We start from the raw sequence: 22,170 nt of genomic DNA on the forward strand, positions 1-22,170 counted from the left end.
TTGCCCCTCCTTTAAAAAAAAATCTTAAAATATTTGACCCACTGAACAAGAAGTGAACTGAATCAGATGTTTAAAATCTTAGATGAGTTCACTGTATTAATAAAAGGACAGTTGATAAGTTGCCAGAGGAAGTTTAGTGAATGAGTGGAAGGACAGGGTTGAAAATGAAATCTTAAATATGACAGAAAAAAAAATACATAAACTCAGGTCAAAGATGATTATAAACTTTGTTAGATGTAAAGCTACAAAAGAAAAATTCCTTATAACCATGAAATTATTTATCAAATGATGTTATATATGCCAGTATTTGAATTGTTTTTGTTCATTTGTAAGGCAACCTCAATGACTTCTGTCACTTTTTATTATGCTTTAAATATATTTTTAACCAGTAAATACCTTTCAGACATTTTCAAAATATGCAGTTATTACAATGTTTAACAAAGAAAACAGCTCCATAAAAAATTTTATGGCATCATAAAATTAATACTGTTTAGCCAATTATATAAAAAAACACCATTTAACATTATTTTATAACAGTTTCTCGACCACAACTACTGTTTCTCATATCCTAATCAGCTCAATGATCCCTGCTATTGAACAAAAGGCCTCATTGGACTGGATGTAGCAGATATAGTACTTAATGTGTTTTCTTCTTCACTGGATTTTACTGGTGTATTTATGAGCATATTTTTAGACACTTATTGCAAACATTCAGATAAATTTAATGAAGATAACATACCATAACAACCTAGCAATAGCAGGAAACCCTTTGGTCCAAAGCTATCCTCACACATCCCTATGTGAATAACAAAAAAATTCAATCCACTCTTTACTTTGAGAAAATCTCAGTTCATTTTTAAACTCCTGTAAAATGCTGGCCTCTACTAACACTTACTACTACTCATTAGGAAAATAAAACTGTCTTAATTGGAGCTAGCTTGTCTTTTCCAAATCTCAAACTTATCTTCTCCTAATTTATCTTCAAAATCAAAGATGTGGCGAGCTTTAATTCTATCAGTGGTCCAGATAATCTTGAAAACTTCAAAAAGATCACCTATCATCCTTCTTTTCTCAAGAGAAAGGAAGAGAGATCTTAAACTATCCCTACAAGATAGCCTTATCAAACTGGAATCATTACAGTAGCCCTGCTCTAAACTATCCAATAAGTCAACATCCTTTCTTAAATAATGTGGTCAAAACTTTACACAGTATTCTATACCATGCTTAACTTTGATTAATACAGAGATAAGTATAACAAAATTCTATTGTATTTGCTACTAACAACAGAATACCATTACCTTCACTTATACAACTGGTTTAATTTCCATCTATACAAGGTTTGACAAATTATGATAACACAACTGGATTACCCTGCATTTACAATAAATAAATAACCCTTCCTGTGATTTGCTCAAGATAAATTATTCAAACCAATTTCTACCATAATCCTAATTATTCTTCCAAATTTACTTAAATGTTATCGTGTATTACAATCAATACTCTCAAGGTGATACTAGAAATGCTCTCTGTGCTGACCTCAAATGGATGTATTCTGAGTTATTTATTATAAACAACAACAAAAAAGCATACTACATTTTACTGTAGCTGCACTGAATTAAGATACATAACATATAAATCAATACATTATACTTATTTATCAAATATGTATGATGCAGAAATAACAGATCATAAAAAAATGTTATTAATTTCCAAACATAAGCTATCAAAACCAAAAATAAATTACTTTTCTTCAGGTCATTTTTTTAAAAAATGTGCAACACCATAGGATTTAAAGGCAATGTACCAGATATTTCTCTAATTTGCAAATTGATTCAAATACTTCTATGATATCTCAATATAACAAGAAATACTAAATTTCATGTCATCCAAAAACTTTACTAATTCACTAATTATGCTCCTATCAAGTTAATTAATATAAATAAGAGCAAAAGACATAGCACTGACTCTTGAGGTGAACCATTAGAAATGAGTTTCCTGGACTCCATTAATAAAAATTTTTCTTTTCCCATCCAACCACTCAATAATTCAAACTAGTCTTTCCACAACCCCTACCAATGTTCTTTATTAGCTCATTTTTTGTGCTCCCTTACAAAGTTTTGGAACATTTGTAAATGAGGAATTATCTTTCATTAAATCTAATTTTAAAAAAGGAATGCACATTGTTGATTCTATTTTATTTTGACTCTAAACACTAGTTAGATTATAATTTGTTGAATTTCTTAAAGCAGTAGTTATATATCATTTACTAAACTAGTTGTCTGCTTTTAAATTTTTATTTGTAAATACTATATTAGAAAACAATATCTAAAATCCATCTGAGGCTGATAGGCAAAATACTAAGACCTATTTCTGTTGTTTTTATTCATAATAAAAATAAACTATAAATTTAAAACCATGTTTCCAGCTTTTTCTAAAGATGTAAATATATTTGTACATATTCTTATATAACTTATAAACACATTTTATTACAATGAAGTTAAACGTTTAACGAAATATCCTAAATATGAATTGAAGTTTCACAAAATTATAATTACACATCATTGATAAATACTAGTGTCACTCTTATTTTTAAGTATTTTCCAAAACATTTGATGTCAAATCTTAAGCCTAACCTACTTGTTGCTAGTACTAACCGTATTACTGTTAACGTTAGTCTTTTAGTACTAGTTTTGCTTGCTAGGTCGCATAAAAACTTAAGTTTAAGCTTTATAAATTAAAGCTCCCGTAACTAACTGGTGCAAGTTAGAGCCACATTTAAAACATGATATAATTAGGCCTAAGTTACATACGCTTTACTGGGTACAGTTACTAGAGGAAAAACATGATTAGCTGTTTCTTATCCCCTTATAAAAATAATAAGTTACATCGATTGCATTTTGTTGAATATGTTACTAAGTTACATTTCTTAATTTAATAATCTTATTTACTTTAAACTGAGCAATAGCAACACCTAATAAACGTTTTCAGGCCTACTCGTCCTCATATTCTCCTACAATGACGTATGCAACGACACTAAACCGTTAATGATATACAGTTAGCAACTGAGTCTGCGCACAACTGAACAACGTGGCATTTTACCCAAAGTGCACAGAGCCAAACCGCAGAAACTGAAACTTTTAATCATGAAACTTATAAATCCTTGAATAGGTTACAGTTTAATTTGCAGTGTGAGGATTTTTAACCACAAGCGCTGAGAAAGAAAGTGTTATTTTATTATAAGCACTAAAAGTATTTTTCTCAACATATTTTAAACATGAACATTTCTAAAAGTAATAAAATAAAATTTCTACTTTAAGAGAAAGAAATTTAAAAGCGCATTTCTACTGAACTCATGAGTGTTTGTTTGTTTGTTTTTTTAATTTCGCGCAAAGCAACTCGAAGGCTATCTGCGTAGCCGTCCCTAATTTAGCAATGTAAGACTAGAGGGAAGGCAACTAGTCATCACAACCCACCGCCAACTCTTGGGCTACTCTTTTACCAACGAATAGTGGGATTGACCGTTACATTATACCGCCCCCATGCTGAAAGGGCGAACATGTTTGGTGTGATGGGGATTCGAACCCGCGACCCTCGGATTACAAGTCAACCGCAATTAACCACCTGGTCATGCCGGGCTCTCATGAGTGAATGTGGTATTTTCAGATTTCTTTGATTTCCTTCACAGTGGGCCTGGCATGGCCAAGCATGTTAAGGCGTGCGACTCCTAATCTGTGGGTCGCGGGTTCGCATCCCGGTCGCGCCAAACATGCTCGCCCTTTAACCGTTAGGGCGTTATAATGTTACGGTCAATCCCACTATTCGTTGGTAAAAGAGTAGCCCAAGAGTTGGCAGTAGGTGGTGATGACTAGCTGCCTTCCCTCTAGTCTTACACTGCTAAATTAGGGACGGCTAGCACAGATAGCCCTCGAGTAGCTTTGTGCGAAATTTAAAAACAAACAAACAATCCTTCACAGTAGACTGCAGGATCTGCATAATAACAAGAGAATCCTCCAGATACTGTTTCACAGAACAATGCCTTCATCTGCGGTTCACTGATTGAGTCTTTACGTAAAAGAAACAAGGCACATGCTTGTTGATAATCATAGTATTTTTTCTTTTTCTTTTTACAAGCAAAGTCTCGTTAAACACTTGAACAAGTGCTCTTCAACTTAAGAGAAGTTTCCTTAAACGTTTGGACTGTGATCTCATAACCTGCCCAGGAGGTTAAAGCAATCAGTTCCTAATCTGTGGGTTGCGGGTTCGAATCCTCGTCCCACCAAACAGGCTCACACTTTCAGCGGTGGGAGCGTTATAACGTGACAGTCATTCCCACTATTCGTTGATAAACGAGTAGCCCAAGAGTTGGCGGTGGTAGTGATGACTATGGCTGTCTTCTTTTTAGTCTTTCACTACTAATTTAGAAACGGCTAGCGCAGATAGCTCTACTGTAGCTTTGCGCGAATTTCAAAACAAACCAAATCAAACTTTCTCAATATCTGTTTAGTATACTGAATGAATGTCTAAATGTCAGTTACTGTCTCTGTGAAAATCTGAATGCCTTGAAGGTCTTTTAGCGTCTGTCTGTTAATGCATGCCAATAAATATATCAAAATACTTGCAATACCCACACACGCATACACATAAATAATTAGATTTAATTTTGTATATATATATATATATATATCAGTGGTTCTTAACTTTGTTGGAGGTACTGAATCCCAAAAATTTCGTATTTGCATTCACTGAACCCTTCGTAATTGGAAAAATAAAATATGATTTTTTCAAATTCAAAATATAAGTAGATATTTTATTAGTGCACAAAATAAACCATGCATCAGTTGCACACAATATCACTGTGTTCAAAGAACAAAATCAACAAAACATGAATTTCACACATAAACAAAAACATAACGTGAACGGCTGTCTCACCCATGCTGCGTATGACTCTCTGGTGTGGAAGTATCCGTCGAGAGACTTTGGGAGCTCATCTAAGTGCATGACAATTGCTTGCTTCAGTTTCCCGAATACAGAAATGTCTCCGATTTCAGACACATCTTCGATCTTACTTACACAGTCGTCCAGCAGGGGAAAGTTTGCGAAGTTATCATTCTCTGTTCGTTGTTTCCATAACGGTAGCTTTTTTTGAAAAGTCTTCAGTTTTTCTTCTGCTTCGATGATGTTGACTCCACTGCCCTGCATCTGTTGATTGAGAGCATTGAAGATATCGGCCATGTACGCCAAAATGAGAAAAAAACTCAGATCTTTCGAAGCAATTTGTATGACAATTTTGGCGCTTTCGCTAAAACAGGGCTAATTCCACACGCATGGCAAAAACATGATTCAGCATCTTTCCCCGGGATAACCACCAAATGTTACAATGGTACAGAAGTACCTTGAATTCAGAGCCCATTTCATTACACAGCTCTTTGAAGATGCGGTGCTTCAGGGCACTATTTCGTACAAAGTTCACACATTCCACTACAATTTTTAATACTTCTGCCAGTGTTTGTTACCAACGCATGCCTGTACAGAACACAATACGTTACAATGATGTGTGGTGCATTGGTTTTCACCAGCGCACCAAATCCAGAGTTTCGTCCCAGCATGACTGGAGCTCCATCCGAACAAACTGCAGAAACCATATCCCACAAAAGATCGTTCTCTGAAAAAGTCATCCACAAGTGTCTTTACGTCGGCTGCCTTAGTTGTTGTTGTAAGAGGCTTACAAAAAAAAATCTTCTTTAATCTCGTCGTTCTTCACATAGAGCATGAATACAACAAGCTGGTTTAGATTGGAAACGTCGGTGGTCTCGTCGAGTTCAAGGTTGAATTTTGCTGGGCTTGAAATCAGATTTGCATCTACTTGAGCCAAGATGTCATCACTCATGTCATCTATTCTGCTGCTCATGGTGTCATTTGAAAGAGGAATTTGGGATAACTTATTTTCAGCAGCTTTTCCCAGCATGATATTCGCCATTTTCAACGCAGCTGATTTTACGAGTGCTTCACCAATGGTGTGTGGTTTGCCCTGTTTTGCAATCAAGTACGCAACTTCGTACGATGCTGTGAGGATCGGTTTGTCGATGGGTACAAAGCCGAGAACAGGCAAAGTAGCGTTTTCATCGAACCTGGCTCTCTTTACCTTGAATTCAGCAAGCGTTGTGTTCTTGTATTTCACATCTCCATGCAGCTTTAGGGAGTGTTCTCTTAGTTTTGCTGGTGCTAGACTAAAATTGCTCAACTTGGCATTGCAAATCATGCATTGAGGACGCTGACACCTGTCATGTTCTGTTATACACGTGAATCCATATTGTACGTATTCGTTCCACCACTTTATGTTTTTGCTCGACATAATTAGTATGAAGGGATTGAAAGATTATGAAAAAATCACAAATGACGCACGATTACTACAGTCACAAGTCGACTGCTAAACGCACGAAGTTCCCTGCAGCACAGATATTAAGGCCAAGTGATGTGTCGTGATCAGCCGCAGCCAATGATGGCCAAGTGGAGCATGACGTCACGAATCATACGCGTGGGGTGAACGGAACTCCGTCAAACTCCTGAGACTGACTTACCAAACCCCCTGGGGTTCGATTGAACCCAGGTTAAAAACCACTGATATATATATATATACTAACGGTCCTTACCCGACGTTGCTCGGGTATTACTCGAATAGAGGATCAATGTTCAGCTATATTTAAACAGAAAGGATCAATCAAAAATGTCGTGTTCTTGATGTTTTTACAAACTGCAATCTGCATGGTGGATACTGTCAGTGTCTCTGCGAAATTGCCGCTCTTGCTCAGTCTCGGCTTGACGATGAGCAGCTTGTATGTTTAGTTGTAGAGGCGTATTTCTCTTTCTTGTGGCTTCCCACTCTGTCGCTTTTGTTGCAAGCGATTTTTGCTTGTTATTGACAATCAGAATTGCTGTTTTTATCTCTTAACATTTTTCTCTGAAGTATTTGTTTGTTTGTTTTGAATTTCGCGCAAAGCTACTCGAGGGCTAGCTGCGCTAGCCGTCCCTAAGTTAGGAGTGTAAGATTAAGTTTATCCCACCTAACTCCTCTCTCAAGATAAAATAAACAAAACCAGTTAGTTAGTCTTCTTTCACAGTAGACACGACAACGTGCCTGTGTATTGCATAGACACCCCTCCTGTTCGTAAGTTTGTTTAGGGATTGCTAAGTGATACTATGAGTCACCATTTGGAATTGAGAGATATTTCACCTTAATAGAAATGGCACCTGTAGTGATGACATTTCAAGTGATAACTTCAAAGAATTCACAGTAGAAGAAAAAGCAGCAAGCAGCACATTTTGTGACTAGTGTCAACATGGACAATCCTACTCAAACATCAAATTCTCATCAAGTTCAAGCTTTCCAAGAGCAAATCTCCAGCTATAGCAGAAATAGAGTGAGTCCAATATGGAGTGTCAAAGTGTCTGCTTTGGTTGAGTGCTTCAGTGTCATTTCTGTGTAAGCTACTCAAAATTTTGCTTGGCAGTAAAACAGACAAATCACTGAATCATGACAACCTGAATGGTTAGTGTGGGAGGGAAGACAGCAAGTTGCTTGAGCTTCTCCCATGGAGAAGTGCAGCAGATAGCTTGTTCCAAATGATATGGTAATCAGTGCAGCTTTCTTAAAGCTAGGTGGAACTTGCATTGCATGTTTAAAGATAGGTTCTGCATTAATTTCCACCAAATAAGTGTCAAAATCACTTTGATATCTTTCCATTACTGTAAGCAGATGACTATCACCTATCACTAAATTGGCTTAAAAATTCAAAATCTCAGAAGGAATTTAGCACATTGAATCACAATATTGCAAAAGTTTTATATCATAAAAACTGGCATTGCCACATGGTGAAACCATGTCTGATCATTGAATGTCCTGATTTTGGACATCATATTGTGATAAAAGATATTCTTGCTGTATCAGTGCAGTCTTGCTGTAGGCAGTTCCATTAATGACTGAAAACTAAAACTCACACTTCAGAAGATCCAAGAAAGACAGCTAAAGGTCTCAAAATTTACATGAGCATCTTTACCAACAACTGCAGAATATAGCACAGCTGCATGCACTCTATCATTTCTATGAGCAGTTATTTATACATAATACTGTGACCTACTGTTTGTATCAGCTATCTAGACATGATTCTCAGCTTCTATTGCAAATAGTTGTCCCTAGATTTGTGAGGCAGCACATTTTCCTGACTAAGGACTTAGAGACTACCAAGATGTCACATATACATTTGTTTTAACATTCTGTGATGGTCCTACTGACCATGTGTGAGCCTCTATGTTCAATCCTGTTGTCAACAGTGCATGGTGTGTGTTGCACAATAGAAAAGCCAGCTGAAATGGAGTGAAGTAAATTATAGCAAAAATTTGTTGGTTCTCCTCTATAAACCTAGCCTTAAGTATTGCTGGTCCTCTCTGCAAGACATAACAAAGTAAATGGTACATAATAGTCATTATTAATGGCTAACCAAGTGAGTCTAGACTTATCCACTTGTCAACGTTTTAGCACAGCCAACTGCTGATGTGTTAGCAGAACAATAGATAATCCTACTTGGCACCCCTAAAGAGATTCATACAGATCAAGATTTCTATAGTCAGTTTTCTCTGAGTTATGAAAAGTGTTAGTTATGGTGAAAATGTACACTCTACCCTAGCATCATCAGTTAGCTGCTTTAACAGAGTGGATACTTGTACAGTTTATTAATCCCAGTCAAATTAACTGGGATGAATACTAGCCATACATCATGCTGGTGTATCTTGCAAATGAACAGAGACAGACTGGATATTTACTGAATATGTCCACATTTAAGTGTGAAATGATACTCTACCACCTAGAGCACTGTTTGCACGTATACATGGAGTTGGTATACCAGCAACAAGAAAATACTGCTGTATGGTAGAAAAGGTGCTATAATAAAAAGTCAAGGGATGGAAATTCCAGCAGAGAGAATGAGTATAGTTTTGGTACATGTCAGTGAAACAGAAGCATCTTGGCTCTCGCTGGATAGGCACATACCTAGTATTCTGATAAGTTTGCCAATTGAAAAACTTTCACCTCACAATACAGACGAACATTTTTTGTTTTTCACCAAAAATATAAATTTTGGAAGAAGATAAGAACAATGTATCAGAGCATCTCAATTTAACTAATAAGAAGGAATATACTGATATTACTGATCTGGTAATGAATGATGAGTCAGATGAGAAAGCTCATGATAGCTCCAGTGGTTGGCTGATATATGGTCGAGATTAACTGCCTGATCAACAAGCTGAGTTGTCATATGGTTAGGAAATTGTTGACTGAAAGAAAATAGTGCAACTTGTTTTCCATGCTTTCATATGGTATTATCCAACAAAGTTATATGACCCAAACTTTGTAGTTAACACTCAATTATCAGCAAGTAAGGTAGTCATTTGGTCAAGAAATTAACACCTGAAATGGGTTTGTGGCTTTCTAAGCTATCAGTAGTATAGTCTAACAGTGTAAGAACTGACTTTGTGACTTCTATCTGGTTATCACCGAATAGGACAGTTCTTTGATAGAGAACCAATGAGTGAAACAGCTTCATGAGCCTTTATTTCAGAGTTATTGTCAAACATAATATATGCTCCTGAAACATACTAATTTCTATATGTTCAAACTGTTATCTTAAATTAAATAGAATAGATATCTATTCTTTTGTTTCAGGCATGTCACTTTTTTGAAAACCAACAGTGTTGTCCTTTTCAACTATTCCCATTGTTTTTACTGCAGAATTAGGTTTCAAATTATCAGAAATTTGCAACACCTTTTTCACCTGGAAAACTTGGACATTCAATTGCGTTATATATCCCCAACTATCTTTATTGTTGGGAGGGAAATCCCTATCCTGATTAAAAGCAATTCATCTTTAAAAATTACACAAGTTTGCCTCACATTACCTTATGATTTTTTACTCCAATTTACCAAAGATAAATTCAATAACATAGTCTCAAAAAGGACTTTCTGAAAACTAGAAGTTAAAATTTAATTTACTTTTATCTAAGCCACCTATATTCAACCTCTTGATTTACATTGTTTATGTTTTCATTTGCAGCAGTATGCACTTTATTCATTACAGAAGTTGATTAAATTTTACGAAAACAATCTTCGAGCTTCACTGTGTCATTGTAGTTCTGCAGCATAAGTTCTATTGCACAAGACAATGATGTAAAGTCTTCACATCCAAAGCATGCAACTACACTTTGATGATTTCCATTATCCATCTAATGTACGATGGCAGTCGTTTTTCTAGCACTTGTTTCAACAGTTCAATCACACAGAAATTCATAAGTTCTACATATGAAAGGGCATGAATACCAAGTTCATTCATTAGCTGCTTGAGATATGCAAAAGTTGAATGAATATTCATATTGGCAACTTCCGTGCAGATGACTTGTGCCACTTGTTCCAGACGGGTATTGCTTTGTATTACGTTCCTCACAGTTGTCTGGGACACATGGATTGTTTCTGCTATTAATCTTTATGCTTACCACTGAGATATTTTCCAATGCTATTAGAAGCAAAAAATATCCCCATTTTGGGAATTCTGAATCTCTTATCCAAATAAAAAGAGCTGTAGTGCACCCTTCTCAAGAGCAATACATTTTCAGTGGCATTACATTACCTATAAATCACCAAATATTATTCAAAATGTAGTTCTCATAAATTTTGTTTCACTACAGTTTTGTAATGGCGATGGTTGCCATATGATTTGCAAATATGCTATTCAAAATCAGTTACAATGAATATACAAAGAGTTAGTCCAATGGACCAACCCAATACTGGAGAAGGAATGTTGACTGTAATTTTGAATCTACTACTGTGTATCTACACAAAATGTGGCAAGCTGTTAGTAATATGTAAAAGTCTGTTGTACAGATGAGTTACAAAAATGTTTGTTCTCAAGATATGTCTGTGAACTGCAGATGTTGGTCTGACTCCGAGAAATTGTAGTGTGAGATGGTGTTCATGTGAAGAATTAAAATACTTTTATCCTACATGCAGTTTGCATAACGTTTAAGGCCTCTGAAATACATATCTAAAGCATTTTTTCAGTATTCCTGTATATTGTATCTGGTATTTATTCTCATTTACTGCAAACTGTTCACACCAGTGTAGCATACAATTAATAGTTGATAAATGACAGGAAATACATAACATCATGTTGAATGGCACTCTGCAAAAGGTTATGGCACGAACACTTTGATCCACGCCTGTGCACAGAGGGTTAAACAGAATGTTTTAAACTCTCTGTACCACATCTATTTCTAGATCTAACTAACTTTTGGTAATTCTCATTATGTCATACGCTTCCATTTCAATTTGAACTATGAGCTTATTCATTTTATTTCTGAGGCTCTTAATATTAGAATAATAAATCTAAGCTTATCTTTAAATCTGACTGGCTGATTTTAAAACTATTCTTTAACATTTACTTTAAGTCTTTTCTAATTCCTCAGAAATTCCATCAATTCAGTTATTCAAAAGCTTCCTAATCACAATGCAACTTTGTATTTAATGAATATTTCTAGGACTCTCTTGAACAACTTAATACCATACCTGCTTAAATGAGGCCAATCAAAGGTATATAAATTCACCTTTGCTCTAAAAATCATTTAAGCTTTGGGTTCCGTAAAATAATTCATTCCAGCCTGACGTAGGATTTCCAAAAGGACCAAATATCTATTTTTATCTCTAAAATTTTGAAAATAATTCTTTATGCTTTTTAAAATGCCTCTCACGATTTACAACTTACAATATCATTTGCTCCTGTACACACCACAAAAAGAGAATGTTCATAGGTAAATAACAAGAGTAGAAGAGGATAGTTTAGGCAAAAATTACTACTATACATGTTGATTAAGGTTCCCTCTATTAAAAGAAAAACACCACAAATAACATAAACACACATTATATACATATGTTTAAGTTCACAACTTAAAGATAACAAAGTTTAGTGCATCCATGTTGTATCTGCCTCATGAGAACAAATTTCAAGATCAAAATAAATTACACTAATAAAATCATATACAGGTAAAAAATAATTTTTAGTTTAGTACATTTAATATGAATTATATTCTAGTATAATTAAATAAATATTTATAGCTTAATTTATTCAAGCAGAAAAATAGAAAAATGTCAAATAAAATTGAATGTAAAACAGAGTTGCATCTATTAAGCTTTTTTATTACTTATACATTTGCTAAAAAATACAATGAAAGTTCTAACTTTTCCAGTCAAATTGGCAAGAACTTTTTGATTCATAAGAATGACCACTTTTTAACATTTTTCAACAAGTCAAAGCAGATATCTATTGTTATTTACCTAAGAGAAGTGAAAAGTTTTAACAACAATCAAATTAATATATAAAATACATCACCCTCCTACAAACTTGAACAATATTTTAAAAGTAAAACAATGTCTTAATTTTAAAGAAAAACTATGATATATTAATGAGAGTAATAAAGAAATGACATTCATTGACAAGAAAACGAGCAAATTTCATAAGTTTATTTTGGAATTGTAGGGAGGAATAATCTTCAATAAATGTTTAGACATCTTCAACAAGAGTGACCAGTAGTCTTCGGTAGTCCCCAGAAGTGTCACCCTGAAATGTCATAACACAGAAGGTTTTAAATATACCACAGAATTTACAGCTATTTCAACAAGATGACCCTCAGTATGCCCCTTCCTGATCCCCTGGAATTCCATTCAGAATTATTACTAGAAAAGAATTTTGTATAATTAATTATATCTTTAACTCTCCAACTACTGTAACCTGTGATCAATACTTTACTTAGAAATAATTTCATACTTTACTGATTACAAAACATCAAAAGTAGTTGTATAAGATTGCTTTTAATGGCAGGTTCTTTCAAGTTACTCAATGCAAACAATTAAACAGCCAGTCCATGTAAAAATAACAAATTAGTTTGAATACTTAAAACAATGTTGTAGCTTGTTGTAGGCCACTTTTTATAAGTGGCATTAATAACACTACACTGACTACACTACAATAACTTGCTGTAAGCCCATTTTTACAAATGGCATTAATAACATTACACTGATGTAAAGAATAAACTTTCTGAATGAGGTAACTCAGTATGTGCAACAACTAACACAAATCCACAAATGCAAACACACTAATTCATTACACTGACAACTGTCTATCTTGTTAACTATGTTGTATTCATAATCTACTCTTGAATGTACCAGACATCAATTTTTAAATCTTTCTAAGATTAACCATAATGACTTGCATTATGACTTTTTAATTAATGGGAATATTAAAAATGAAAAAATATCACCCGTACCTCATTCATTCCATGTAGGTGAAAAAACAGGAATTTTATCATAAAAAGATAAACAATGGTGGGAAATGGTCTGTATTCTATAATTTATTGTTTATATTATTTATTTTATAATGCTAAAATTTTGAACTTAAACTTACAATGATTGCTTCTTCCAGTGTCTTTTCATACAGTTTTTCATACTCCTGTTTTATCTGAACCATATCAATTTCACAACGAGAAGTGATAATTCGGATGAGGACTTTATCATCTGTACCAAAACCCTATAGATAAAATTATCATATTAAAATATAATAATACAATGAAACCATCACATCTAGTAGTGATATAGTACAAATGTGAAAAGTAATTTTAAAAACAGGAAAATATATTGCATAAATCTTTTAAAACATAACATATGAATTTTCAAACATACTAGTTTAATTATTCAAATTCCTGGTGATACATAAAAAAAAAACTTTCCACAACGAGTATTCTTTACTTCAATAGAGATAAAATTTTATGAATTTTAATTACTAGAATTAAGATATAAGGTAATTTCTCTACTTTTCTTCAGTATAAATGTTTCCTGTAGTATATGTTAAAATACAGGGTGTGTCATAGGAAACTGCCAATAAAACAAAACAAAACTATAAAACAGTAAATAACTCTTTTATGATTAAGTTATATTTTAAATCTACTATTATATATATTCAAAGTATCTACCACAATTATTATCAGTTGCCTAACATGAAAAATGTACATAAATACAACCAAATTAGTATTCTTAGCATCTTTATAAAGGGCCCTGGGTATTGGGTTTGCTATGACCTTGCTTGTATAACTATATACGTATATAGTTTTTATATTTCACAATATGAAATGAAAGATTTCTACCATTCTTAGACATTTTCAAAATGTTTTTACTGATTTATGTTGAACAAAACAAAATTATGTACCTTTATAGCTTGGTGAAGTTTTTCAGCAAAATAAGCTGGACAATTTTCGATACTTTTCGCTAGAAGGAAAAAAAAATTGACTTATTCTCATAGTTTGTATTATTTCATGGGTTACACAAGTTGTTCAACAGACAACCAAGAAGTATAGACAAAAAGAAATTCCTTGAAATACCTAATTTAAAATCTAAGAAACTTAAGCAAATAAGCACAATCCAATTAAGGCACGATAATGTGTTTTTTTTTTTTAAATTTTGTGCAAAGCTACATGATGGCTATCTGTATTAGCCATTTATGATTTAACATTCAACTCTTGGGATATTGTTTTCCCAATGAATAATGGGATAGACTATCACATGTGAAGCCCCCATAGCTGAAAGGGCCAGGACCATGCTAGGAGCGATGGAAATTCAAACCTCTGATCCTCAGATTACTAATCAAATGCTTTAACAATTTCACCATGCCAGGCCAGGCATGATAACAAAAAAACCTAGATACTGAGTTGTTATTTAAACATCTTTGTGACATCAGTGGCCATTAAAGAGGCAAAAGGAGCTAAAAGGTGGAAAGAGTTAATAATTGTTCCAAGTTCGGTAATCTTTTCACTAGGTTTGGGTCAATGTACTTAACAGCTCGAGTGCTAAGTGACTCTACATATTCGTTCTCTGTGCAAGAACATTACAGCAGATTTGGAAAAGGAACTAGTACATATATAAAGGTAAATTATTTTTTGAAAAGCAAAAAGTTAATCATAATTTGAATATGTCTACAACTATGATTTTTCTCTAAAGATCACAACTTTCATACTTTTTTCTATTGATTTCACAATAAAGCTGGAATATTTTATATTTTCCATCATTGTTGCTTTTTTATATATATATATATATATATATATTATTAAAAGAGTAGATAAATTGCTCAAGGATTTTAAAATCATTAGATAAAAACTAGAGTTGCATCTAAATTTGCTATATTACGTTAAAACAGCAGAACTAAACCACTTACCAAGTGCAAGCATTCCAGCTTTCAGATCTCCGGACATTTCACTTTTGATACTTTCTACAATACTCACACCAGCAAGCTTTTCATATTCCCAGAAAATCCTACGAAGATGTTGATAGCTACGTAAACAGAAAATAGAATTGAAAGAAGACTCATCTGTTCCCCACTGGCCAATTCCAGCATCTTTCAAAACCTATTAGAAAAAAAAAAATGAATGGTAACAATTATTTCTTTATTCAAAGCAAAATATTGATTTTAAATAAAATCATGACCTATGTCACCATAATGTAACTTTATTAGCTCAATAAGTTACTATTATAGCTTCATCAAATGAATCTGAACTGAAAAAATATCAATAGCTCCAGACAATACTGTAATAGCAAAATGTCGAGCTAATAAAATTATATTCTTGAGATATTTTATTTACTTTTATAAAAAATATATGCCATTAAACTGTAGTTAAGAATAATAAATTATTGCCTTGAGGAAATTAATTGAAAGTGAACTTGTCTGTTTGTCATTAGACAACAACAGTGTCTTTTCAAAAACTAGCACTAAACTGATTAAAAGAGCCATTATAACTACAGCTGAGAGTAGACTCAGTACCTTTCAAGCCAATGATCAACATGTGACAGAGTGGTTACTATCAAATTATTTTTGTACACAGTATATACATATTTATTTATCATCATTACCAAACAACTTGTCCTAGAATCATATAAGAAAACTGATATTCAAACCATGGAAAATATGGTGTTTTGTTGTTTTTTGCAGCGACAGGATGCAAAACACAAAATGTCTAAAGTCTGGCATACAAAACATGGCTAGTTGAGTCCTAAGCATTGTTTGAATGAGATTGTTAGAGAAGCTTCTAAGAAACTATTATAAAATAAATTAGTAATTTGTTTGGATAACAAAAAATTGACTGATTATAATTTGAATGTCAACATTGATTTTTTCTCACGATTAGACTTTGAACGATTTTTCTGCCCTCATAACAGCATATACATAATTTCAAAATTGACTTTACAATCCTACATGGTGAATAATTTTTTGTATATATATATATTTCAATGACAGGAAATATTTAAATGTACAGTGCTTGGAGAATAAGGAGCAATATATTACTCAAATTGATCAAGAATATAAGTTTTGTAAAAACAAAATACTGCATACACAAATGTCATTCTCAGTTTTAGGATATTATCACTTATAAGTATCCTACATCCAAATTTAAGATATTTTCTAGATATTTTGTAACACATCCTGATTGGTGTCTTAAGACTAATTAATGACAGATATTTCAAAGCATTATTTTGAAAAACAAATTAAGATTGAGAAATATCAATATATATATAAAATATTTATGGATTTGAGCAAACACTGTGTGTACTGAATGTTTATAAAATAATCCATTGCAGTTTTATTTATTCGTATAACAATTTTTACAAATAGTTAATAATAGATAGCAGCACTTGTACTTGTTAAATGAATTAAACAATTAATATTGTTACTAAATCAACCACTTAAAATGAATAATCAAAAAACTTTGCTATGAAGGTATAATTTTAAAAAACTGTCAGAGTTAAAAATATAATAATTTAGCACCTGCGCATCTCTCACAGCTTGGTCTGGATCTGCTGGCCCTTCTTCTCGTCCAGCCTACAAACACAAATTAATATTAAGATAACTGAGGGTCACAAAGTACTGTTTGTTACTACATAAAGAATAAATTTTGTTGAAACCACAAACTGTATTTGATCATATAACAATTTTTATTCATTTCATTTTAAATATTTGATTTCAGTCACTTTCAAACACACACAGACTAGGTAATAAAAATGAACACATTTAATATCATGAACAGATTTACAGTTACTTTTAATAATTAAAACTTTAAATGTTCCAACCCATAAAAGTAAGGCATCTTCAGATACTGTGTGATTAACAATAACTAAAATTTAAATTGTTGTTAACTGTAAGTTGCCTGAAGATGGCCCACCCTTAGGTGCTGAAACATTCACAGTTTTGATTGCTTAAGAAACATATTTCTACTTTAAAACTGATTATAATATTAAATCTAATAATCCAGTGAGATTATCATCTCTTAATACATAAAACTGAGCATAACTGTTTTAATGCAGTGCAAAACTTATAAGTACGTTGCAAAATGCCATGTCATTTTAAGGTATAAAGCTAGCCTCTTAAGTCAAAATTTTAACAGTGCAAATTGATAGACAGGCCATCTTACATGGCTATTTATAGAACAGATTTGGCTTATGCAGTTTTAGATCAAAGTAGTAAATATTAAATCATGATTCTGCAAAATAGACATTCTGACTTCCAAACTATAATACGACTTTCCGGTCTTACCGTTGTCAAGGAAACCATGAGTCTTTGAAAATCTCCTGATGTATCACTCTTCAGATCATCTTCCAAGCTTCTCTCATACACTATTAAAATATTATTCATCAGCTATGACAAAGGGCCATCAAAACAGATTTAAAAGACAAAAGACTTTTTCATGATCTATGAAAACAATTATTACCATACTTAATTACTATGCTCCTATTCATCCGTATGGTTTACGATTTCAAGACAAAAGGCCCAGACTTTGTTGCTGTAATTCACCCAAAAAGTAATTATTTATAAAGACAGATCATGTATAAATATGAGGATCTCTAGAATGGCTTTCTTACACAAAGATCTCCTATTCAAAATCATCTATCTCTTGCAAATTAGCTTTCAACTATAAATTATAACACAACTTTACTAAAATTAAGTCTGTTTTGAATAACTTACATAATTTCACAAAAGAATGGTGATACTGTTTCAATTGTTGCACTATCCTACTCTTTCTTTTAAATTAATTTCATTATTTACTCTGTATTTTAATTCCTCTTTACAAAATGTCGAAAAGTTTAGAAATTTATAAGTTTTCATACCTAATATTTTACTTTCTTTAATATAGTTTGTTGAAGATGGAAAATATGCCTTCTGAAACGTTCACAAATTAATTTTTTTTTACTTTCACACACACATATCAATGTTACCATCATATTATTATTAATAATTAACTTTAATTTCCATCAAATGAATCTATAAACAAGATTATTCTCGTACATTTAGTGTTGCAAAAGCCATGTTCAAACTTCCTTCTTCAAGTACACATAGCCATACAAATAACCTATTGTTGAATACAATATAAACAGTTCTGACAAAATTCGTTAGCAGAAGCAAACCATCACATTACTTAAAGTGTATATCTACTTAATTTTCTGTAAATGTTTGGAAAATGTATTGCCATTCTGTTTACCTTTAAAAATTGGTGCAGATCATGTTGCAAAAGTATTTTTCTATAGGATTTATGGTGGTCAGGTTATTTTTATAATGATAAGTTAAACATCAAAGAGTTTAGGAAAATGCAGGTGATTTCTGAATACTACTATACTAATGTTCTAACAATGCTATACTGCAAGAAAACAGCATTGGATGGATATCAAATCAACAAACCATGGGTCTAAAGACAATATGCTAGTTTCTCCAAACGACGCAAGTAGAAATGAGAAATAATGCTATACCATTCATAAACACCTTCCATTGACTTCAGTGGCTGTGGGTTGCTAAACGTGCCTTTGTAAGTTGTCATCACTGCACAGTTGGAAAAATTCGAAAACAAGTATAGAAGAGAAGCTAAATAATATCAGAGTGTATTGTGAAAAGTTCTCCTGCAGTATAACTGTATTCCTGAGCAACAGTCCATAAGCAGACCCACCACACAAAATATAATCTTGAAGAAAGAGAAAACTGGAAGATCAGTGTACTCAAACTTGTATTTTAACCATAAATGTTCATCATGGAAGTTAAGTACACATTCCTTTAACAAGATACAGTTTAACATTTCCAGATTCTCTGTGGTTGTTAAAATTCCCATTGACCTTTTATATGCTTAAAGTTAACACTAATTTTAAGTGTGAAAAACAACTTATATTTTATTGTCCTATTTTTAATATTTAATGAGAAATTAAGGAATTAAAATAAAAATAAATTAGCACATATTAGCACTTTTTTTTGCATTATCTCTTTCTTGAAAATAGTGGCAATAGTCTTAATGAAGATTTTCACCCCTTTGTGTCATAACAAAAATTAAAAATTGAGAGTTATGATTAAAATTATAAGTTTTTGTGAGATTTTAGAAATTTTCATAATTTTATGAATTTTGCACAAATTATTAATAGGATATTAAAAATTTAGTGGTTGATTTAGCTGTTGTGAATTTAGTACAGCCTGAATACCACACTAATCACTTAACAGGCCCAGCCATTCAATAAATGAACACACACACAAGAATGACAAAGCAACCTTTAAAGTTTTGTTTAAAGAACACTAATATTGGGTTTATGACATAAAAACATATTCTCAAATTAATTAAAGAAATTCACAAAACAAAAAGTTGATAACTGCAATTTCAAGCAAGTTCATGTAAGTCAAGACAGCTCAGGTAGATTGAATATAATTTTCACCCATGCAGTGGAGCTTTGCAAAGCTTTAGGAACTACAATTTTGGAGTGAAGGAGTATTTAGCTTGGATGATGAGAATTGACATAGCTCAAAATTTACAGCTCCCTCAAATGGTCATGGCATAGGTATTGTTATCTCATGTGAACATAGGTGTCTACCTATCATAGTTATTTCACCAAAATGTGAATAAAACTTTAGTGCTAAGGTTAACTAATATTTTAACAGCCTAAACCTCTCTTTTATAGAAAATGTTTGCAAGTATATGTGTGCATCTAAAATTATACCAATGTTTAAGCTATGATCATACATCTTTCATATGCTTCAGTAATAGCTTTAATTTCTTCATTCCTTCTTGTACACAGTATTTCTACCAATGTGTCTTCTTTGGTCCCAAGTCCTGACAAAGCTTTATTTAATTCAGAGGCAAGGAAGTCAGCAACAGGAGTCATTAATGCCACCAAAGCATCTTCAAAATTTCCACTTAATTCACTTTTAAGATCATGAATTAGATCCTGAAATAATGAAAACAACCTAACGTTAACATTTTCATTCAGACATGTAATTTACAGTTTTTGAAAGATTAGCTCAATTAATGTTTTTATCTAGTCTTAATAACATCTTACATGCATAAAATTCCTGATCCTTAATCACATCCACTGAAGATACTTCAAGCTTACTCACACTTAAAATTCATAATTCCAAAGGTTCAAATATAAGTGGTGTTCTCCAAAAGTTCTTAATACTTACACAGCAAAACACACAATCAACCAACAGTTCATAATGCAGGTCTTATTTGTATCAATTATACACATGTAGATTAGGTTTGATATAAATATTAATGTTGAGTAATCATTAATTGTATTTTAAAATTTAGCATGCATGTATTTATGTTCAAAAGATTATTCCAAGTGAATAAAATTGTGGGAAAGTAATACCTCCAGGACTAATAATTAGATATAATATGAAAGTACAGTCGATGTCATAAAATGGCTTAACATCACTAAAATAAATCATTAAAACACTACAGACAAAAAGATCATAATGTTCCTTGGTTGAGAGAGTAATCAATGAATAAAAATTACAAAAATGCCATCTCAACATGAAAATGAGAATACTTGTACATTTGAAGAGGATGTTGTCCTGAGGCCTGATTGAAAACTGTATGTACACTATAATCAGTAACCGAAGTTTGGATCCACCTCACTACCATGGATTTACTGTTGTTTTTTTGTCAAAAGAAAGCTTTCATATTCTAGTGTAAAATTATGTTTAAAGTAGCTATTTCAAATAATAAAAGGCATTAGAAAAGATATTAATGAAACAGGTAGGTAACTGGCAACCTGTTTGTTAGGTATATCATGGTTACAAGTCAAACCCATTTTATGTAAATTAGGATATAGTGATTTTAAGTACTTAAACTCAGTGGTTATATGGTTATACACCTGTTCCCACTATTTGTATGTTTGTTTTTTCAGAAAACCTTAATTCACAATTTCAAATACTTTGTAATTCCAAACACCAGTTCTAAAAAGTGTTCTCTGTACAACTACCAAAATTAATTTAATGGTCTACAACCACTTTCCCAAGTTTCTCCTTTAAAATATAGCAATAAAAATCACCTAAGAAAGAAGTAAAACTGTTGATTTCAAACTCAAAGTGTGATGTTACTTCTTAAAATGTGAATTCCAAATATTTGATCCTTTCTCTCTGAAATATCACAGACCTAAGCTTAACTTAGAAATTCACATTCAGAGGTTAACAGAATTTGGAAAGCATCCAATAACAACACAATGAAAATAAACTGTCCAACAAGCTAATAACTTAAGAAATGGAAAGTTACTCGTCCAAACTGAGTTTTATAGGAAAGAGCTATCTTTTGTCTTTCAGCATTGGTACGATGTCCCAAAATCTCAATCATGGGTTTTTCATCAGTTCCTGAAAGATTTAAAGAAAAAAATTAAAGTTATGTAGTTAATACGTGTGATACTTAGCAATCTGATAATATAATCGAAGCACATACATCAAAACAAACACCTTCAAAGTTATTTTTGGAATCAAAAGATGTTTATCTCTACACTGTAATGATTCTTTCATGGAAAAAAGAAAAACACAAGGTTGATTTATTAGATTTTGTGGAAAGCTACACAGTGGCTAATGGCATTTGCTTTTCCTTTAGTTTATTAAAACTAAAACCCAATATTCAGTTCAGAGAAGAGTAACCTAAGAGTTGATGGTGGGTGATTTTTCACTATCACTCTTGAAATGTACCAAAGTCTCAAAAAAAAAGATTTTTTTTTTTTTTGGTAATGGATGCAAACTACTGATGTGAGCTTGGCCCATGTAATTTATACAA

The 22,170-nt window shown here is 32.5% G+C and overlaps 2 protein-coding genes across 6 annotated transcripts in view; both read right to left on the reverse strand.

The window, feature by feature from the left end:
• Window positions 1–3,099, reverse strand: part of LOC143256055 (protein transport protein Sec24A-like) — a 56,092-nt gene extending 52,993 nt beyond the window's left edge. The window contains exons 1-2 of one of the 5 annotated variants that reach the window (XM_076512707.1): window positions 2,972–3,060; window positions 740–796 (exon numbers count right to left, since the gene is read on the reverse strand). The gene's annotated coding sequence lies outside the window, so the exon portion shown is untranslated. Of the gene's footprint in view, window positions 1–739; window positions 797–2,810 lie in introns of all 5 variants that reach the window. The other 4 variants (XM_076512708.1, XM_076512706.1, XM_076512705.1 and 1 more) reach the window with 4 other exon arrangements.
• A 9,115-nt stretch (window positions 3,100–12,214) lies between these two features.
• The window catches only part of LOC143257705 (annexin A6-like), an 81,613-nt gene continuing 71,657 nt past the window's right edge, over window positions 12,215–22,170 (reverse strand). The window contains exons 15-22 of the mRNA XM_076516743.1: window positions 21,658–21,752; window positions 20,125–20,329; window positions 17,670–17,749; window positions 16,905–16,958; window positions 15,300–15,489; window positions 14,298–14,356; window positions 13,500–13,622; window positions 12,215–12,656 (exon numbers count right to left, since the gene is read on the reverse strand). Coding sequence (XP_076372858.1) covers window positions 12,600–12,656; window positions 13,500–13,622; window positions 14,298–14,356; window positions 15,300–15,489; window positions 16,905–16,958; window positions 17,670–17,749; window positions 20,125–20,329; window positions 21,658–21,752 — 863 coding nt within the window. The 3' untranslated portion in view covers window positions 12,215–12,599. The remainder of the gene's footprint in view (window positions 12,657–13,499; window positions 13,623–14,297; window positions 14,357–15,299; window positions 15,490–16,904; window positions 16,959–17,669; window positions 17,750–20,124; window positions 20,330–21,657; window positions 21,753–22,170) is intronic.

This window comes from Tachypleus tridentatus, chromosome 7 (genome assembly GCF_004210375.1).
Source record: "Tachypleus tridentatus isolate NWPU-2018 chromosome 7, ASM421037v1, whole genome shotgun sequence".
NCBI classification, from domain to species: domain Eukaryota; kingdom Metazoa; phylum Arthropoda; class Merostomata; order Xiphosura; family Limulidae; genus Tachypleus; species Tachypleus tridentatus.